Below are 20,201 nucleotides of genomic sequence, written 5' to 3' on the forward strand. Positions count from 1 at the left end.
TCTAAAGCAAACTCCTGTAAAAGAAACGTGAAGGATTATCGCTCGAGTCTGAAGATTTAAAGGGAAACATAATGAAACCGTTCGAAAGACGATGACAACGACTACTCGTACAATAATTACCCAATTTACAAACAGAGTAATAAACAACTAATATTTATCTTATCTTTATATATTTTAATCTTAGTTTATTTTTTATTTTTATTTACAATATAGTTCTCCGAGTAAGATGAATTATATAAGTATTTGTGCTTAACATTATGTAATTGTACTATTATTATTTTCTTTAAATGAGCGTCGCCGTGTTGATGGCTTAACGCTCTTCATTTTTCGAATTAAACACTGTGGAAGTGTGTGAAACATTCAAACAATAAATAATATATCAAACAATTACATTGTTACTTTTAAATGGACTACAACAGTATGTCCTATGGCCTATACTTCAGGTGGATAAAGATACAATTGCCGGAAAACTCGAGGAAATTACAATTTTTAAAAATATAATGATATTGTTTACTGCCTATTTCTCATCCTATCGAACAAAGTTACACTCCAATAAACTCAGGGCATATTTCATTGATGGTCAGTGGATAGAATTTCGATTTTTATATCATAACGAGAACGGTGACATTGCAATTACAGCTAGAGTCTAGCTAGACTATAATGACTGTGCACAAATTAATCAAAACGACAATATTAGTAAGAGTCATAATAATGTTCATATAAATAAATGCCAATAACCTGTTGTAATATGATGTAACTGTTATCGGTTATCCGTTGTAATAGGTACATTTTATTATTTTATCATAGAAATAAAATAACAAATTACGTTATTGATTAAGTTTGTTTTATTTTTTTATTAAAATTAATAGTAGGTACATGTTGGGATATTTTGGTTTTTAATAGTATGTTTCACGATTAAACTATATAATTTGAATACGTACCAACGTAATTACAAGGGTTCTAAATTATATTTTCACTGTACTACATTATAAAATGTACACGTATAACAAAAGCTAGTCGCCTTTTACAATATACACACTTGATGGAAAAAATATGGTATTTTACATTAATTGCCGCAAAAAAAAAAAAAAACAACTCGAAATTGCAATGGTATAACTACTGTATAAGCGTATAATGTAATAGTTTTAATGATATTGGAGTGATAAATTAAAAAGTTAAAAAGTTATATTTTATGTATTGTAATAAATTTAAGGAGTTTATGAGTATTTTGATAATTTTACAGATGCCTCATCTTTGAATCAATCATGCACCTATAAATTATACTAATATGGAACATAATTTTAGATTCTGAGTGGAGTGAGGAATCTATTGATTTGTCAATGATGTGCTCTATTTTGTGTCTGTATAAAAGTAGTGGGAAATACTTTTCACTTTTACTTTTGAGGGTAGTATCTGATAATAATTTGGATCTGATTACTACTAACGCGAGGTTACAATTTTAAATTTCCAGTATTTTTCAATACAATCAGGAAAAACGAAAAAAAAAAATGATGAAAATACGTGAATTTTTACTCAAAAATAGTATTTGACGAAATTGACTTTCTTATTTGTGGACATGTTTTTTAAAAATTGGAAACTAACAAAACATATAAGTTTTGGTGGTTAAATATTATATTATTATAATAATGGTCTTAAAAACATTGATACAAATAAAAAAAGGTATGGTAACATTAAACGCTGACAAATTAACAATATTTTATTATATTTGTATCTATTTATATGAATGAATAACTATGTATATATACATATATATTTTATATCAGACTTAATTAATTTGATCTAACACCATTTTATACATTGTTACTCAGCAATCACTAAAAACGAATCAAATAATATTGTATTAGTATTTAGTATAATTTATCTTATATTTATTTTTTTTTGGTTTTTGTATGATATTGAATTCGTATTTCTAAAATATATTAAAATTAAAAAAGGAAGAAAGTAGATAAGTATCTGCTGCTTTATGCTCTGCTGTATAGAAGGAGTCGTGTGTACATCGTCATTGAGTAGGTCACTGTAATGGATGTAATGAATCCAAATAAATGATTTATCAATCTAGGTATTATCATATACAATTTAAATTGCTCTTAATTATTATAGTAATTTGTAGCATTAAGACTTTTGAGTTAAACTATCAAGTTCTTTGATCGAGATAGAACATTTTTTCTCGACCATAGTTTAAAATTTTAATAAAACTAATAAAAATAGAAATATCTTTAGTTAAACACAACGAAAAAAACTAGATTTTGTCAAAAACTGGTTTTGCTTGAAAATTCTGGGATTGCCGTAATTTTTTTCTTTTTCCGATGCTTTTGAAAACTTCTAGGAAATATTCCATTTTGACCTCTTAAATGCACTAACTAGAGTTACTTTCCCACCAGAAAAGCTGATACTTAAGTTGGAAATCGAAGCTTAATTTCGACTACTTATCGTGTACAGACACAAAGAAAAAAAAGGTGGGTAAGTGGATGTCGCTCTGCTGTACAGTATGTTACAAGTGGGTATCTGTAATGGATGGTGTTAAATTTGAATTCAATGATATAATATCATTGTATAAAAAAAACGATTCTGAGCGAAAACGGTCAGTCAGCCTATGATATTACCAAGTATATTTGATGATATTAAGACGAATAAAGTAATTTATATATAACCTATTTACGTGGAACCTTGTTTTAAATTTTCAATCCTTAGCCATAAAAGTTAAACATTTTATAAATTTTTTAACTATAAAATAATTATTACATTTTAAATTTGATAAATTTAGTCAAAATTTGAACATAAAATGCTTATAAAAAAAAATTGTGCCTATGTATTTTCAATATTTTTCAACTACTATTGTAACAAAATATCAGGAGACTTGCAAAAATTTTCACGTTTTTCTACCCAACAAATAACATTTATTGATATTTATAGAAAAAAAAACTAAAAAAATTGAAAACTTACAATGTCCGTAAACAGCTCAAAAAGAGTCAAATAATTTTCAAAATTTTATCGTGTATAGAAAATGCTAATATAAACATTCAATGAAATTTTCAAGTATCTACAGTCATACGTTTTTCAATTACAACAAAATAAGAAAATCGTTACACAGAAATCGAGTGAATATCAAATGTTGTAAAAATATGAATTTCAAACGCTCATAAAAATTTAATTTTACTTTCTTGTAGACATTTTTTTTTGATAAAGGTAGACAAACTTATAGATAATCTTGTATTACATTTTAAAATCTCAGATTTAAAAAGAAAAATTTTTATGAATTCTCAACTCAAAATAATTTGCTAATTTTCGTGATTTTTTCGTATTTTGTCAATATTTGATCTTTAAATGCTTTATAATATTTTTCAAGTGTCATTGTAACAATATAGTAGGAGCCTCGTATTAAATTTTCAAGCTTTTTTACCCGATAAATAAAATTTTATTGATATTTGTAGAAAAAAAAACTAAAAAAAATGGAAACTGAAAATGTCCGTAAACAGCTCAAAATAAGTCAAAATATTTGAAAATTGTTACGGTGTATAGAAAATGCTAATATAAATATTCAGTTAAAATTTCGTGTACCTACGGTCATTTGTTTTAGAGTTACACCAAAAACCAAAATTTTCTCTAAAACAGATTTTGCGTAAGAAATTCCCGTTTTTCTTTAATTTTTCTTTTGTTTTTCATGTCGCTTTTGAAAACTACTGAGAATTTTTACTTGTAACCCCCCAAAGTACCAACTAGATTCACTTTTCTATCAGAAAAGTTACTGTTGAAGAAAATCCAATCACTTTTACTGTCTAAAAGGTGATGACAGAAAAAAAAACAGACATCATTGTAAAATCAATACATCTATCGCTCCACTCAGAATCTAAAATAAATTCGATAAATGTGTTTTAAATCAGAGTCAGAATTGGGTAGATATGAAAGACAAAACTAGGAATTTTCACCTTTTTCGGGAAATTGGATGTGCAAAATTTTTCGTTATACCAAAAATAATAATTTTATCAAAATATAAGTCCATCTATCCACGTTTGAGCTTTGAATAAAGATTTACTCTTCTTTGAACTTCGTGGAATAGGATCATTTAAAATCAGGGGAAAAAAATCCTTGAGTACGATCCTTTTATAGGACCTCCATGTTTCGGTGGTTGTAAGAATAAAAGACCGTTTTCATTTAAAAAAATCTAATATAAAATGAAGACCCAAAAATATATACATAGCAAGGCATAAGTATTGTTTCCGCCGTCAGAATAAACTAAAATTGAATACCATCGTCGAGCCGTACGAAAAACATAACAAAAATTCTCATTTTCAATCACTCAGAAATCCAAACATTCTCTCACACGACGACTAAAATCTATACAGGGTAATTCGTGTAAAAATATAAAACTTATTTTCTCAAAACATTTTTGAAATATTTTTTTTTACAAATGTCAATACTCATTACGAAACAATATTTTTGAAAACAATTTATTATAGTTGTGGTACTTTGTAGTTAAATATAATTTTTTTAAGGTTTTCGTTTTTAAATGACAGCATATTATATTTTTAATTTTCTTACACCGAAGCAGAATATTTTTCAAAGTATTTAATTAATATAAAGGGTGTTGCTAATGGGTCTCTTCACCCAACCATGTTACTTATGTCATTTATTATTTATCATATTTATTTATAGTTTTCTAATGTATAGAACATACATTTCTTTTTAATTAAAAAAAAAGTAATTGATTGTATAAAAATTGAATTTTGAGTGAATTGATAAATAATTATAAGTGGTTGGAATTTAGATGAGCGGAGTAGTGGATAAACATTTTGTGATATACATAAAAATATCGAATGGATTTACCAACAACTCATTTTTACTATAAATTCACGAAGTCAAAATACAATAGCATACGTCATATTAGCACGTACGTCGTATAATATGGTATATATACAATATCTCTCAACTTCATACGCATCCATAAATAATGTTTGTTTATTTACTATAATATCTAAAAGCTTATTGATATCCAAACAAAATTTTTTGCTCCATATCGTGTAAAATGTATGATGAATGATAAATGTGTAAGTGACATTTAGAAGTAATTTGTAAATAAATAAATTTTTTTTAAAAACCTCTACCTATTATATTATATAAAATATTCTGTCTCGTGCAGATGAATAACTTACTGTTTTATGTACAGGCACACAATATTTAATATTTTATTTTGGATTCAGTGTAGAACAAGATAATATCTAGATATTTATATATTATAATGCCGTATTGCATTAAACAATATTTTGCCTGTTCGTATAAATTAAATTTTTTCCCTGCAGCTATAATGGATTTCAAAAAGTTTTATGTAACTCTTTATACAAATTAAAAACTAAATACAAGTAGACATTCAGTGTTATAATGTTGTAAGGAAGGTAATTTATAGTGTTAATATAGAACGCACGTTTTAACTTAATGTGTTTTATATTGTTATTTGGGAAAACTGTAATATCCAATTGAAGATATTATAGATATTTTCACTGGTGATCAACTTATGTAATTCATAAGTCTTTTCTAGAAAAGTTGATCATAAATTCATAACAATTGGGTTAACTATTTTGGAAAGTAGAATAATAGAAGATTTAAGTTGGTTGATATGTATTAAATAAAAATTATTATAAATTATGGCGTTTAAAGATTTAAAAATATTTAATCATAAATCATAATTCATAGTATTTAATATTTATAATTTTTTTTTTAAACCGTAACCAGCTTGGTTAACCTATTCGTTTTGATTTTATACAATTTTTTCAAATATTTTTTTCCTAACTACCTATATTGGTTCAATATTTGAGTATAAAGATTTTCAAAAATTTGAAATTTGAAATGTACGAGTTGTCATGAACACCGACGAAACTGCTCTGCTGCTATATAGTTTTAGGGTCGAGTTTACCTCGTCATTAAGTAGGTCACCGTAATGTATATGTTTAATTAATTATTTGAACTCAATGATAAATAATTGTACCAAATACTTAAAATGATTTTGAGCAGAGAATGACAGTCGGTTCTATATTTCTCAAGATATTCGTTATTAATATTGATTTTAGTAATTTATTTTTCTATTAATAATATACACGATTGAACTAATTTTTGCCAAAAACACATTGCATTTAATATTATTATTTAATAATAATTACCTACTTATCTACTTATATATTTAGTTGATAGAATATTCCTAGCTGTTATTATAAGTTATAGGTCAATACCGACTTACAGTAAAACAGTATGGATAGGTTCGTGGTATAAATAGCAAAACAGTTAATCTAAATATTTTAATTGTGTGTGGAAGAAAATTATAATTTAATAATGGAATATATTATCTAGTATCTACGGACTACGATTTGCATTTTTTGAATGAATGATAAAACTTAATAAAATAGTTTGAGCATAAATCATTATTGTATGTTAGAAATTACTCTCAGAGTTGAAGATTGTAAAATTTTTAGTGCTCCTAAGTATGATGTACGCACTTAACACAAAAAAATTAACATAATTTTAAAATGTATACATTTATTGCTCTGCTCAGGTTCTAAAATATAGTCTGAAACCAAATTATTATTCTCATTCTAGATTAATTTTTTGAATACATTTTCAAGTTCACATTTGTGATATTTTATCGTTTGGGGTGTTGAAAACTCGATCGGTACTTGATCTTAATGCTAGATTCAAACGTTACTTCATTTGAATTATACACGCCCGGACATCAACGCATGTTGATAAATTACCATAAACTGTATCGTAGATATATATAGGTACTCACTTCCGGCAAGGGCATTGGCTTCTTGTACGTGCATCCTCCGACTTCAATGATACCTGGTGGCAGCGGCCGGGTGTCTCCAAACACGAAGTGTGTGTTCACTATGATGGCGTTCACGTTGTCTAGGGATTCGGAGACCGTACCACCATTCAGTTTTCCTAAGTATTTATCCACGATTGCTTGAGCCTATTAAAACCATGGACATTTTTGTGCGGGTAAATATTATATAAATCGTCTTGTACACGCGTAACACAGGAAAAAACGTTATCATATTTTCATAACTGGCGAGTGTTTCAGCAATCGAATATTTTTGATATCGTATTATATATTTTATAAATTGTTTTTTGTATTATAATACATTATTGGATAGTGAGATTTTATAATAATTATTCATACAATAAACACATGTTATAATATTTTCGTTTATATGTGGCTCATAAACAGTCTGTAATGCATATATGTAGTTCCTTTTTTTTTGGAAAACATTAAGTGGATTTGCAGTGCTTAAAATCTGAGTCTACCTTTTCATCATAACAATATTTAACGTTTGGACACAACAAAACACCATACTCACTGCCTGTTCGTATTTGAACTTGTAATACGTTTTCATCCCTATCAGAATCACGGAGTTGATCAGGCGTTCAGCAAACATCATCCGACTGGTGAACGGTAACAAGTTTACCGGCACATACGACGGCATCACCACATCACCGACCATACCTCCGAACCACGGATAGAGACTGGTCGAAGTTATACCGACGACTGGTGCCCCGAAATGATTGGCCATTGACACGAAGCAACCAGTGTTGAAGATCTGTATGGATGTAAAAAAATAAAAATAGTTCGATCGATATGTAGGCTTTTGATACCTAGTAGGTCGGTGGAGGAAAATATAGAGCAAAAATGCAATAGAAAAATATGAAACGGCAGAGGAGCGGCCACAGTGATGTGACATGTTTAACATTTTTATGGCAGTACATAATGTGAATGGATTTTTGAAAAGTATCTAAATCGAAAAGGCTGAAAATGTATATTAAACAGCGAAACTATTATTATCGACATTAGCAGAACTTTTGAGAGAACTTCATACCCTTATTATACTCCTGAACTGAGCATATAAGCACGAGTTATACACCCAATTGAAAGTACCTACATTTTGTAGATAATGACAACGATAATTCTTTTTAAAAATAGCTAGTAACAATATAAGTTAAAGTTGAGTAAAAAGGTAAAATAATAAATATTTTATGTACCAATAATAAATAATAAATAAATTAAAAACCCGATGTAATTTCTCCGAGAAATTATCCCCTTTCAATATAATAGTGGTAAGTGTTTTAGCTTTAAAATTGCACTAGAAGAATTAAAAAGTCCATCTACGTCATTAAGTTTTATTGGATTTTAAAAATATTTTCGTATGTACGCAACGACCATGAACGGAAAAAACATGAAACTCAAAAATTGGTACTTTTGTTTATGGTAAGGACCATCAGAACAATAAAGATTTTCAATACAAAATGCCAAATGGTAGACCACCACAAACATTACCTTGATTAAATTCGGCGTCACAAATTTTTGTCGGTATACAATTTTTTGTTTTTTTTTCGCATTCATTATATTATTTTAATTTTTCTTACAATTTTTTGAAAACCACCTGTACTAAACCCTTCATAAACCACGGTTGAAACGTCTCCTGAAGTAAAAATAAAACTGCCGTCGTCAGAGTTTTCGGGTTAACCGCTGAGGTGGGTGCTTTGTATATTATTATTATATTTCATACCGTGAATAAATTCAAAACTGTATTATTATATGGTAGGTATTACATTTTTCCCCGTCGCCTGCGCACACGACGGTTATTGCAGGTCACGGGCTCACGGCGTTACGAGTGATTTATTTTTTTATTTTTGTGGACAGGGTTCCGGGTACAGAAAATGCATTTCCCGCATAATATAATGTAATACCCGACCAGTATTATAGAGTTTTTCGCACAAGTTTCACACGTACGTATTACTCGTACCTATATGTATAGTGTAAAACACTGTCGGTTTGCAATCTGATTTTTCCGTCCTAAATAAACGGACACGACAGCTGATCTATCGTCTTGTATCAAATTACGGACGCAGGCCGATTTCTAGCGAACTCATGCCGTGGACCCGTTCCAAAAGCCGGACACGACTAGGTGCATTTTTTTTTTGTTCCCTTTAATGTGAGAGTAAGAAAAAAAAACGGTGACGACGCGTTTATCTATTTTGGCAACCACGACCGACCGTTCATTAAGATAAGTCGAATAATACTATAATAGTATATTATATTGACCACTATAGTGTATAATATTATTATTATAACAAATGTGAGGTTCGCCGAACCTAACCCAATCGATAATAATATATCATAGTAGTTTAAATGTGGTAATATGGGTAGTATTGGGTATTATATTACGCCTATCTGTTAACGACCGTCAAACAGATATAATATATTATATAGGATATAAATGGATGGATTGATACTGTATAATATGTATATAAAAATATAGTTGGGTACCTATTGTTATTTTTCACGTGTTGGGCAATAAAATAGCATTACGATTATGCAGTACCGTAAATACAGCTAAAAGTCGATGAACGCGAGTGCGTCAATCCTCGAACAGCTATAGTGACTATAATAAGTGTAAAGTCGTTTTTATTTCGCTTATTTTTGACTCAATTATAATAATCTATTATATACCCCGCCGGTGTAGTTAAAATCAAAATCACAAATTGTGATACTAGTCGAAACGTATTTTATTAGTTATTATTAATGAAATATTATATTTAGTATGCCGTGGTCCATGGAGTATCCAGTGATGATGAAAACAACGTCAATTTTTCAAATAAAAACAGATTTTTAATTTACATTGTTAACTAAATGAATGTTTTTGAAATGTTTTTGTAGCTAAGTAAGAATAAAATCGAAAGAATAGTTTCCGCAAACTAAACTTTAATAATACTGTACTAAGAATAGTTATTATGGTTTACAATAAATAACAATATACAGATATATGGAGCTATTGTATTTGAAAATGGTTGTTATAAATATTAATCTATAAGCATTTTATGTAAGCATATAATAATGATATTGAATAAGGGCTTGACTCGATATTACTTCTTATTTATATTTTACACATTTTAACTATTTAAAATCAAAAAACGATGGAAGGTACTCGCAATTGAAATAAAAAAGAGTTTGAAGAAGTTTGTATCGTCCCATGGTATAAACATAAATAGATAATGGCAATGAATAAAATCTAAGTATTTGAAACTACGATCGTTAAGTATATTTAAAAATTACAAAAATCAATATTCAAATAATTCAAAGGCATAAAGTTAAGGGATAGAATGGAAGTGTGCGTGTTAAACGAATAGATACAACGATAAACGTACCAACAACCAAATCGCTTTTTTGAACGAGTAGCTATGAATTAAGTAATTTGCGTAATAAAACATGTTATGTTATAGATGATACATAGTAGAACATAATATGAGCAGCACACTGTGCTTAAAAATGTACTGCCGCCTACGCTGAGGAACGGATTAAATCAAATTTCTTTTTTGAATATAATAATATTATTTTAAACACATATTTTCGGGCCGGGTTGAATAGAAGATACGATCGTTATTGTGTAGGATTTCCGTGGTTTCTCCCGATCGTACAAATGAGTTGATTGCAAATTTATAAAATTAAAATATATTCCTATTTTTGAGGGAAAAAAATCTGAGTCGACCAACTTGTTCCAGTAAAAAAATATCGTTCTTCATATTTTAACGCCTAGTGCGTAATGGATATTTGATTGCTAGTGACTACTTTTTTTTAAAAAAATAAAATGGTTTTTGTGTTTTAATATTATACCGCTATTTAACCACAGCTCGTTATTCAATGTACATTTTTTATGATTTAATTTTGAGCCACATAAAACGTTTCTGCCAACTGCCAAGTGACTTACTGCAATAAAAGTACCGCATGATTGTAATATACCAATAATAGTACTATTAATGGATTTTGAACCGTATAATATGGTTACCAGTAATCTTACACTGTGAATTTGTAGACATTAGTAAATTATCATACCACCGTGGAACTCTGTATATAGCTTTATATAGCCCCCAAACCCCAGCACCCCCTGGCTACGCAACTGGATGATTATATTATTATTGCCAGTATTATTATTATTGATCAAGTATGTCAAGTATTATTATAATTCTAGTCTGGTGAACTAAAATCTGCGCATAAACTCAGAATGTTCAACGACAATTTGTACTGCATTCTCAATATAATATACTTTTTTTAAAATTTTTTTATTTACACCATTAATTGGTTTGATAACATTCTTCATGATTTTGAATTTCACGTTCTGGAGCAGAATATACTTTGAAAGGACTAGTACCATCTATTTTTTCAGTTCTGGTTCTGGTTTTAGTACTCGAGGTTTTCACAGAAAGGTTCTGTTTTCGGTTTTAGTTTTCAAAAAAAAAATATTTTTTAGTAGTCGTTTGATTTTCTTACATACATCTACATAAAATAAAACAAATTATAAACAAGTTATCTATAACTACGTTCGGAGTGGGGTTTGGGACATACACAAAATCGCAAAATGATTTTGGTGGGATAGGAATGGAGGAGCAAATTTTGGGATTGGTCGTGCAAATTCATGCTAATCATCATCGTTGTACAAATTTAAAAAAAATGTGATGGTGTGGGAGATACAGTATGTCACTGGTCTTAGCTTTGGTAAACTGTAGTCGGCCACTATAGGTATCATTTTCCCTAAAACCAAATCCGTGAAAATTCATACTAATCACGTGCTGAAAAATAGCATTAAACAATTACATATATTTCGATGGTGTGCGGTTGGGGACATGCATGTGTTCTAAGGTGAATGTAATGCGTATATAAAAATATTACATTATTTATAATAGTGATGTAACCCAATGAGGTACACGTATTTCACATTATTTTGATTGATTTATGACTAAAATGATATGTTACGTCGGTTAGAGTGGTAGGAAAACTTCACAATGGTCCATTATATTATTAGAAAGTATTGAACATCGATATTCTCGAAACTGCATCTATATTAATATTTTTCCACATAAGTACCAATAAGATTTAATCGGAAACGTATCAACCAATCCCAAATTCCGTAGTACAATAATTGTACACGAATACTATGGTGCAGAGGGGTAGCTGTCAATGTATTATAGTATACACCATTTATGCTTGATTAAGTATGGGCTTTTAATGACAAGACCAAAAGATATATAAATATATATATATTTTTTATTTTTTAAATACAAGAATAAATTACCCTATACGGAAATGTACCCTAATAGTATATTTTAGGGGCAAAGGTATAATATTACGATATCGATGGAACGAATAACATTATTTTGTAAAAACGTATGTAATCTATAAGCAAAGACAAATACCTATATTACTTTATTGAAAAACAAATTTGAACAATATTATATTATGTTAGTATTATTTTGGAAAATATAACGGACTCAATGACGGTAAAATATTTGAAAGAGTATAAAAAGACCATGTTATCAGTTATCAGATCACAGATTTAATATAATTACAGATTTTTTTTATATCGGATAATCACAAAATACATTATTTTATTCTTTCATGTTCTTGATATTTTAATAATGATTACTATAATTTATATCAGTAATTTTTACAATATTACTCCCAATTTACAATCCAAGTGATATATTAATAATCTTATTTATTGCATTTGTATCAAATCGTTTCAAAACCCCATCCTTTTGTATACATCTAATAGTACAATTATATACATATAATATTATTATAATGTTAAATAATTGCATTATATATAATTTCGTCAATCGAATTTAAGTTCACGCGCGTGACAAATTATACACGACGTGTTTGTTATTTTTTTTATACACCACGTTAAAATAAAATCTATTTTTGTGCGGCACCTCGAAAGTGGTGGTGGCTGGGTATAAAAAGGAGAAAGAGGTAACTCGATTGTGTCGGAAAAAATTCCGTAAATAATTGATTAGACGACGACAAGCGAATATTGAATTTTGTCTCCCATCGTGACGATTTTTCTCTCGTTCTTTTCTTTGGGATTTTCGGCGATTTCCCTGCCCTCCCCAACCAAGCGTATTGCACTCACCAATCCTCATCACTCATACTCAGTTTATCTAGCAACTGTGTCTCCGAACCACTTCACTCGATCGAGTTAGCGCACAATATTTTATATATGTATACACAATAAAAATGAAATAACGAGAAAAATCATCACATTTTTGGAGATACAATATGGTTCAATGTTGATGGCTACCTCCTCGAACTCGACGCCTTAAATAATACAATTTTATTGTTTCGGGTTTAAAGCAATAATATTAATCCACAAATCATATTTACTCGCAATAGTATAGTTATATGCGTAAATCAGTGTGACGGTGTGTTATTTTGTAATTCTCTGCAATTAATATTGAAAAATATATATTATTTGTCCTATAAAAAAAAAAAAAAAAGGATTATAATAACATATTGTGTTATTGTACCAACAACAGTTACGTATAGAAGTGGTTTAGTTGATTCCATCCGACGACACATTTTTGAACCATGGCATTGTTAGACTAATTTGAGTACTCTTTTTACTTATGTACCTCAAGCCCCAACTTTTTTTTCTGTATACGCACTTGGTCATCAATAACGCGTTGTCGTTGAGGCATTATTATCCATAATGATTGCTCATTATTTTCGATCATATACTATAGGTACTCTCTGGTTGCATATACCGTTTGTCGTTCGGATCACGATGAAGACCTATTTTTGCTGTCACAGAATTCCTCTCTTTCGCTCTCTCATCGCGCATCGCTTGGCCACGGATTTTCTCTTCCCGGTTCGTATCTTTTTATACATATTGCTGTAACATTGCACAATATATATATATATCACCTATATTCGATGTATCACTCAGTCACTCGACTGTGGTGGCGTTGGCGGCGCGCATATGCTTCACCATCGTCGCGTAGGTACCTTATACTTTAAACCCCCTTTCGAACGTTAGTGTTGGTTTAGCTGTAATAACGCGGGAGAGCGCACGCGCGCTTGTGTGTGTGGGTGTGTGGGTGTGTGGGTGTGTTTGTACCTATGTGAGTGTTTATGTTTCATATTGTCACGACAACATTTACACACGCACACGTGTAAGCGCCCGCCCGCGGTAAATGCGCTTGTTTTTTCCTCTCATTTAATTCGATGCAAAATAATATACGAGTACGACACAGTACGACATATTATTACCAGTGACAAGAAAGTGTGTATGTGTGTAGTGGTTTTCGAGTGTCATGTTTTAACGACATCGTTATTATTACGAAACATAATATACATCTAATGGGGTCGTGTTCGCATACATACACACATGCGTGCGCGCTACGCCGTGAAATAATAGTGACAATATACTATGTATACAATACATATATATATATTTATTATTATTAAAAATAATTTAACAATCTGTGTAGAATAAGTAACGATAAGAAAAAAATACGGTACTCGTACATGGTTGTACGCACTACATTTTACATAGGTGGTGAGAAAGTTATCCATTTGTAGCACCTCAAGTTGTTTGTTGTCGTTAGTTTTTGGTTTTAGCTTATACGCATGATGTCTCTATAGGCCAGTTTCTTTTAGTATTTATTTTGATTTGGGACGGTTTAAAAGGATATTGCTGAAATTTAGTGGACTTCCGGTAATCGTTGATCGGAAATGGAATATTCTGTATTGAAGTACGTTGAATTTTTGGATTTTCAAGTCGTATCGTGTAGGGGTAATTTGTCGATGTACGGATACCACGGTGCTGTCACCTATGCAAAGGTTCGAAAGCATTGGTTTTATCACATGGTTGTATTCGAAAGTCCAAACTAGCCTTATAATTTTTTTAAATTTTAATATTATGCATAATATTAAAATTTAAAAAGCATGATTTTAAGATTCACTTTGGATTTTAATAATGGGTGTAGTAGGTTATCTTGAGTTTACAATTTTCCTTTTTGTTTTTATATGTACTCAGGTGAGTGTTATGTATCTAATATGATTTCTAGGTATTTTGGGGATTGTATAGAATTAGTGATAGCTTGTTGTCATAGTTGAATTGTGGATGGTCTTTCATAGCTAAGTCAGAGTTAACGTATACTGATTTAATTTAATTTATTTAAATTTTCAACAATTATTATGAATTTACGAAATTGTGCTTAAAATTGTAAAGAGAGGTGGGAATTCATTAATACTTAATTTTATTTTATTTAATGGAACTTGATGGTGCATTGACTTCACTCGGAGAATTAGGCCGTAACTTCAATGGATATTTTACAGTTATTGTAATAAAAACTATCAACATAACATATATATATATATGTATATAATATATTTTTATTTAATTAATAGTTGGTGAAAACAATACTGGTACTGATTATGTAATTAATTTTAATATTTACTTATTATGCTATGTATAAATAATAAACCAATTCAAATTTTAATCCACTTATAAAATATTGATCCAATAATATTATCAAGTATTTTCAGTTGAGATCAAATAATATATTATACAAAATAATTTTTTTTCGAATACGTCTTAGGATTTTATTAGTAAAACATAAATGGAGCTTAAATAACCACGTCGTGTGCGTATGCTCTTACAATTTCCTGCCATATTTACCAATATCAATATTGATACTAATATTAGCTACGTTAATTAATTTGTATATAATAAGATATTGATTGCTATATCATTTTATTTAATTCGATGATATTTTATGAATATTATTTATTAGGTAATAAATAAGATGATCAGGTATTTTCATTGAAAATAACTATTTCAATATAAATATACAATATTTTCTTACATGGCGTATAAAATATCCGGAAAGCCAGCGCGTTCGACAGGTTTGGTTTCCCCGACTTTTTTATTCCAATGTAATTATTAATTGGATAAAACATTTACTAACCTATTATCGTAGATATTCAGTAGTGACCGACTAGTATACCTGCAAAGGCGGAGAAGAGTGTCAGGTGGCGATATTTATTATTTTCTATGGTTTGCATGTTTACACGGGTGTGGTCATGCGTGTTTTATAAACTCGGTTTTTTTTTTCATTCAAATTTATCGGTTAATTTTACACTACAAACAGTTATAATACTAATATTATAATATTGTCGCTTGTATTACTACATTTTATACAAAATCGATAAACTTTATGCATGTCACATATAGCTAACCGTACAATATTTCACGTCGCCTTAAACTAGGTACCTATATTAAATAATATTATATTTTCCCGTGAGCAGTTTTTGTGTAGATAATATTAAAATAAACAATACCTACCATTGTAATTATAAAATCAGTTTCGTGCTAAGAAAGGTGGATGAAATATATTAATATTAATATCTTTTTTCCTATATTATATTATATAGTTCTTACAATTTTAGTCGATGTTAAGGTGCGTCCACATTTGAGCAAATATACATTGTTTAATAATTTACGCCGCAAAAAGCCAATGGGCCAATATGGATCGTGTGTGTGGAAACTTGTGCGCACAACGTACATTTTTACAAGTGTGGACGCGGATTCGGGATCTAAATGAAAAATATATTTTGATGAAGTTCTTTATAGTTTTCTGGTGACTGCAGGTGCAAGAGACTTTCTCCATGATCGGTAATCATGGTGTTCGATGAATAATTTATTTAAAACAAATTATATTAATACTATCTTAGTAAAACACTATTTTGTAATATTCACGTCTTCTATAATGCATGGGATTACTGAACGCGTCAAAGATTATATATTGTATTTTTGACGATAAAATGTAGCTAATTTAATAAAACGCGCGTCTGTATACACAAAACTCTATATTATCATTCCATACAAAACGTGCCTACATTATACGCAACACGGTATATATTATGTAACATATTATAGGTATATTATGTGTTAACTTATTCACCGATTCCCCGCAGTCTCGTTCAAAATAACGCTTCAAGTTTTTTTTAATCTTGATAAAAATTGAGATCAAATAAAATCGTTGGAAGAATATTATGCTGCGTGCTGTAGACGTTATCGATTTGCGTTACATCGTTTTTATTTTTCTAATATCACAAACTTTAAACATTTTCCGTTGTTTATTTCTTTAGTTTTATAAACAATGTCAATGCGAGCGCATACTTCGTCGAGGGCCGTTAAGTCTTCAAATTAGCGAAATTCGACTTTGTTGAAACTAAGTGCGTAGAACATTGTACAGTTTGGCTACCAGTGGGACATAAATACTCGATGTCTGAGCTTTCAATATACGCCTGTGACTAATAATTTTACAGTTGAATCGTTAAAAAAATAAGGCTGAGTAAGTCTTATAAACGTATTGATGGCTGAATCAAACTTGATAAACATGTAATATGTTCAAATAATAATTATTATCTATTAAATGAACTGTAAAATTTCACAGAAATCATATTATATTAGAATAAATAATGCGGATTCATAGTTATAAAAATTCGGGAATGCCAAGTATAATATAAATTTAATCAAATTAATAGTTAGAAGTTTCGGCCATTTTTAATGTTGATAGTGAATAATAGTTAATTGACTACCAATTATTATCAATATAATTATAATTTATTTGTATAGATTTGTTAAATGTTATTTTTTAAGTGTTTATATTTACTTATAATTTATTATTATATTATGTTTATTAATAATTATGTATATTGCCGGATGATGTAAGGTCAAGGCCAGGTCAAGGCCGAAACTATTAGCTGGATTAAATTTAAAATTTATAATACTTCTGGGCTTTTGCATTAATGCATTTTTATTCATATTACCTATTTATAAGCATATAATTTTCTATCAAATAACAAACACTAACTCGTTATATTTTTCAGTAATTCCTAAGTATATAAAACAAATATTATGTTTTGTTATTAATTTTAAAAATACAGAAGAAAAACAATCGACGTTTAATTTGTATAATACATGGGTGAAAGATATTTGAAAATATTATTTTTAAACTTCTAATTTCCACCAACACTGTAATTTACTCCCAGGAAAGTTAAATTAACTAAAATGAAATAACTTTATAGTGCACTTTTATGCAGCAGCGAATGTCTGGAAAGTTTCGTACAATACATTGTATTAATATATATAACTAATTATTTTTTTTAAGAAAAGAGCAATATATTATAATATATTTCTTTATTTTTACTTTTGAATTAATAGACTTTATAATTGACGGTCATTTTTAGAAACACTCAAATATCCTATGAAATATTCAGCAAAATATAGACCCTCGGTGTCGAATGAAATATCTATATCGTGTTTAGAACTTTTAAAATTTCCCTTTAAATAATAAAATAATCGATACCTATACCTAGTTCTTTTAAATTCTGAGTGATGAAAGGTTTTTTACATAATGATGTGGGTTTCTTTGGCCCATCATCACGTTTTGGAGTAAAAATGTGTCAATTCAAACTTTGAGGGGGTTTCTGGTAGAAAATTAGATCTAGTTGATACTTTTGGTACTTTTGATACTTTAAAAGGTAAAAGAATCCCAGTACTTCTCAAAATAATCGGTAAAAACAAACAAAATAAACGAAAAAACGAGATTATACACAGCACAAGTTTTTGACAAAATTTGTTTTTGTTAATTTGAAAATAATTAACAATAGATACTTGATATTTCAACCAAATACTTATATATGTACCTATGACCGATCCAAGCATTTTTTAAACGTGATAAAATATTTTGTTTCTTTTAGAGCTACTGATAGCCTTTTAGGCATTTAAAAATTTATTTTCTATTTTCTAGGCTAAAAAGCTTGAAAAATGAATGAAATGTTCCTCTCATACGTTATTTTTACAGTATTCTGAAAATACATATTATGCGAAATTTTTTTATATATATAAATTAATATTTGCCTGTCTGTGTGTCCTTTATGCATTCCCTAAACGGCTGGACATTTTTTATGGGTGTTTGAGAAGTTTCCAGGATTATTTAGATTCACAATGTTTGACCCGGTAGGTCCAACCCGAGGAGGTGCTCAAACGAGGTTTTTGAGTATTACGATGGAATTTTTTGTTTATAAATGGTTGCTATTGGTTATAGAATAAATAATTAATATAAATTAGTATTTATTAAATTATTGGGTTCTATTGGTTAATTGGGCAGATCAGGTACAAGCATCCATCAAATCAAATTTTCGCACATTGCCTAGGTACTTGATATGCTGTCGCACATTGTCCGCGTTCCGATTTAGTCGGATTGCTTGCCAGGGGGCAGAGTTTCACCCAAAAGAAGTTGAACAATCACAATTTTTTATAAGTTATAATTTTTTACGGGCAAAGAAGTGCGTGGGATCAGGTAGTATGTATATAAATTATAAAATATCCTTAGAAATGTATAAACCATCTCCACTAATAATTATTTTCAGAATATGCAATGACTTATCATGTATCAGTGACCTCAATGATGAGGTACACTTGAAAGTTGAAACCTACTATACACTATACAATATACACTATACACTAAACAGCATAACGACTCCCCTGGATTTTGCACTTATAAAAATACTATTGAATTTTATTACTTGTATGCACTGCACATATCTGATTAACTATCAAAACTTCGAGTTTAAAATATGAAATCTATACTGATATGTAGAATTTGAAGTTCATAATATTAAATCACCTAGTAAGTTGTGTGACCTACATAAGACTTCTATACCAAAAATACTGTAAAACTTAATTGTATCATGTTGATAAAGCGGACATACAATTTTTTTTTACATAGTGCATATTGTATATTTTATGATGTCCGTTTTTTTTGTTTGAACATTTTCAAACAAGTTTATGCAAACTGCTCACAATTTCATTATTCTAATTTTATATTGATAGAATGACTTAATAAAATTAACTCAAAATTAAAAAAGAACTAAAAACCAAAAGTCATGTTGGTAACTCGAATATTATAAATACGATATTATTTTCCTATAAATAATTATTCATCTTTGTATATTTACTTTTTGGATATCCCTCGTATACTATTCCATGCGAGAAATATAAAATAATATGCTTATCTACCGTAATAACCGTAACAACACCTTACCGTACCAACCTTACCAACTATAGTTCATAACCCCCTACAAAAGCTAATAAAAATAAAATAATAATTCTAATAATTTAATGTAAGTATATTTGTTTTCAAGTGTTTGGTGTACCTACTGAATAATTATAATAATATTATATTGATATTATTTAACATATCTATCGATTTTCCTACAGCGTTTTCCTGGGATAGGTTTATCATATTATATTATTATAACATATATGAGGGGGTGGGAGATTGAA

General features: G+C 29.1%; 2 protein-coding genes across 3 annotated transcripts in view; one reads left to right on the forward strand and one right to left on the reverse strand.

Moving 5' to 3' along the window:
* The window catches only part of LOC132949634 (gamma-aminobutyric acid type B receptor subunit 2), a 297,294-nt gene that overhangs the window by 22,539 nt on the left and 254,554 nt on the right, over positions 1–20,201 (forward strand). The window lies entirely within an intron of this gene.
* LOC132949635 (UDP-glycosyltransferase UGT5-like) overlaps positions 1–20,201 on the reverse strand; it is a 36,865-nt gene that overhangs the window by 10,015 nt on the left and 6,649 nt on the right. Inside the window, exons 3-4 of the mRNA XM_061020618.1 lie at positions 7,368–7,607; positions 6,797–6,979 (exon numbers count right to left, since the gene is read on the reverse strand). Of these exons, the coding sequence (XP_060876601.1) occupies positions 6,797–6,979; positions 7,368–7,607 (423 nt within the window). The remainder of the gene's footprint in view (positions 1–6,796; positions 6,980–7,367; positions 7,608–20,201) is intronic.

Source organism: Metopolophium dirhodum, chromosome 7 (assembly GCF_019925205.1).
Source record: "Metopolophium dirhodum isolate CAU chromosome 7, ASM1992520v1, whole genome shotgun sequence".
NCBI classification, from domain to species: Eukaryota; Metazoa; Arthropoda; class Insecta; order Hemiptera; family Aphididae; genus Metopolophium; species Metopolophium dirhodum.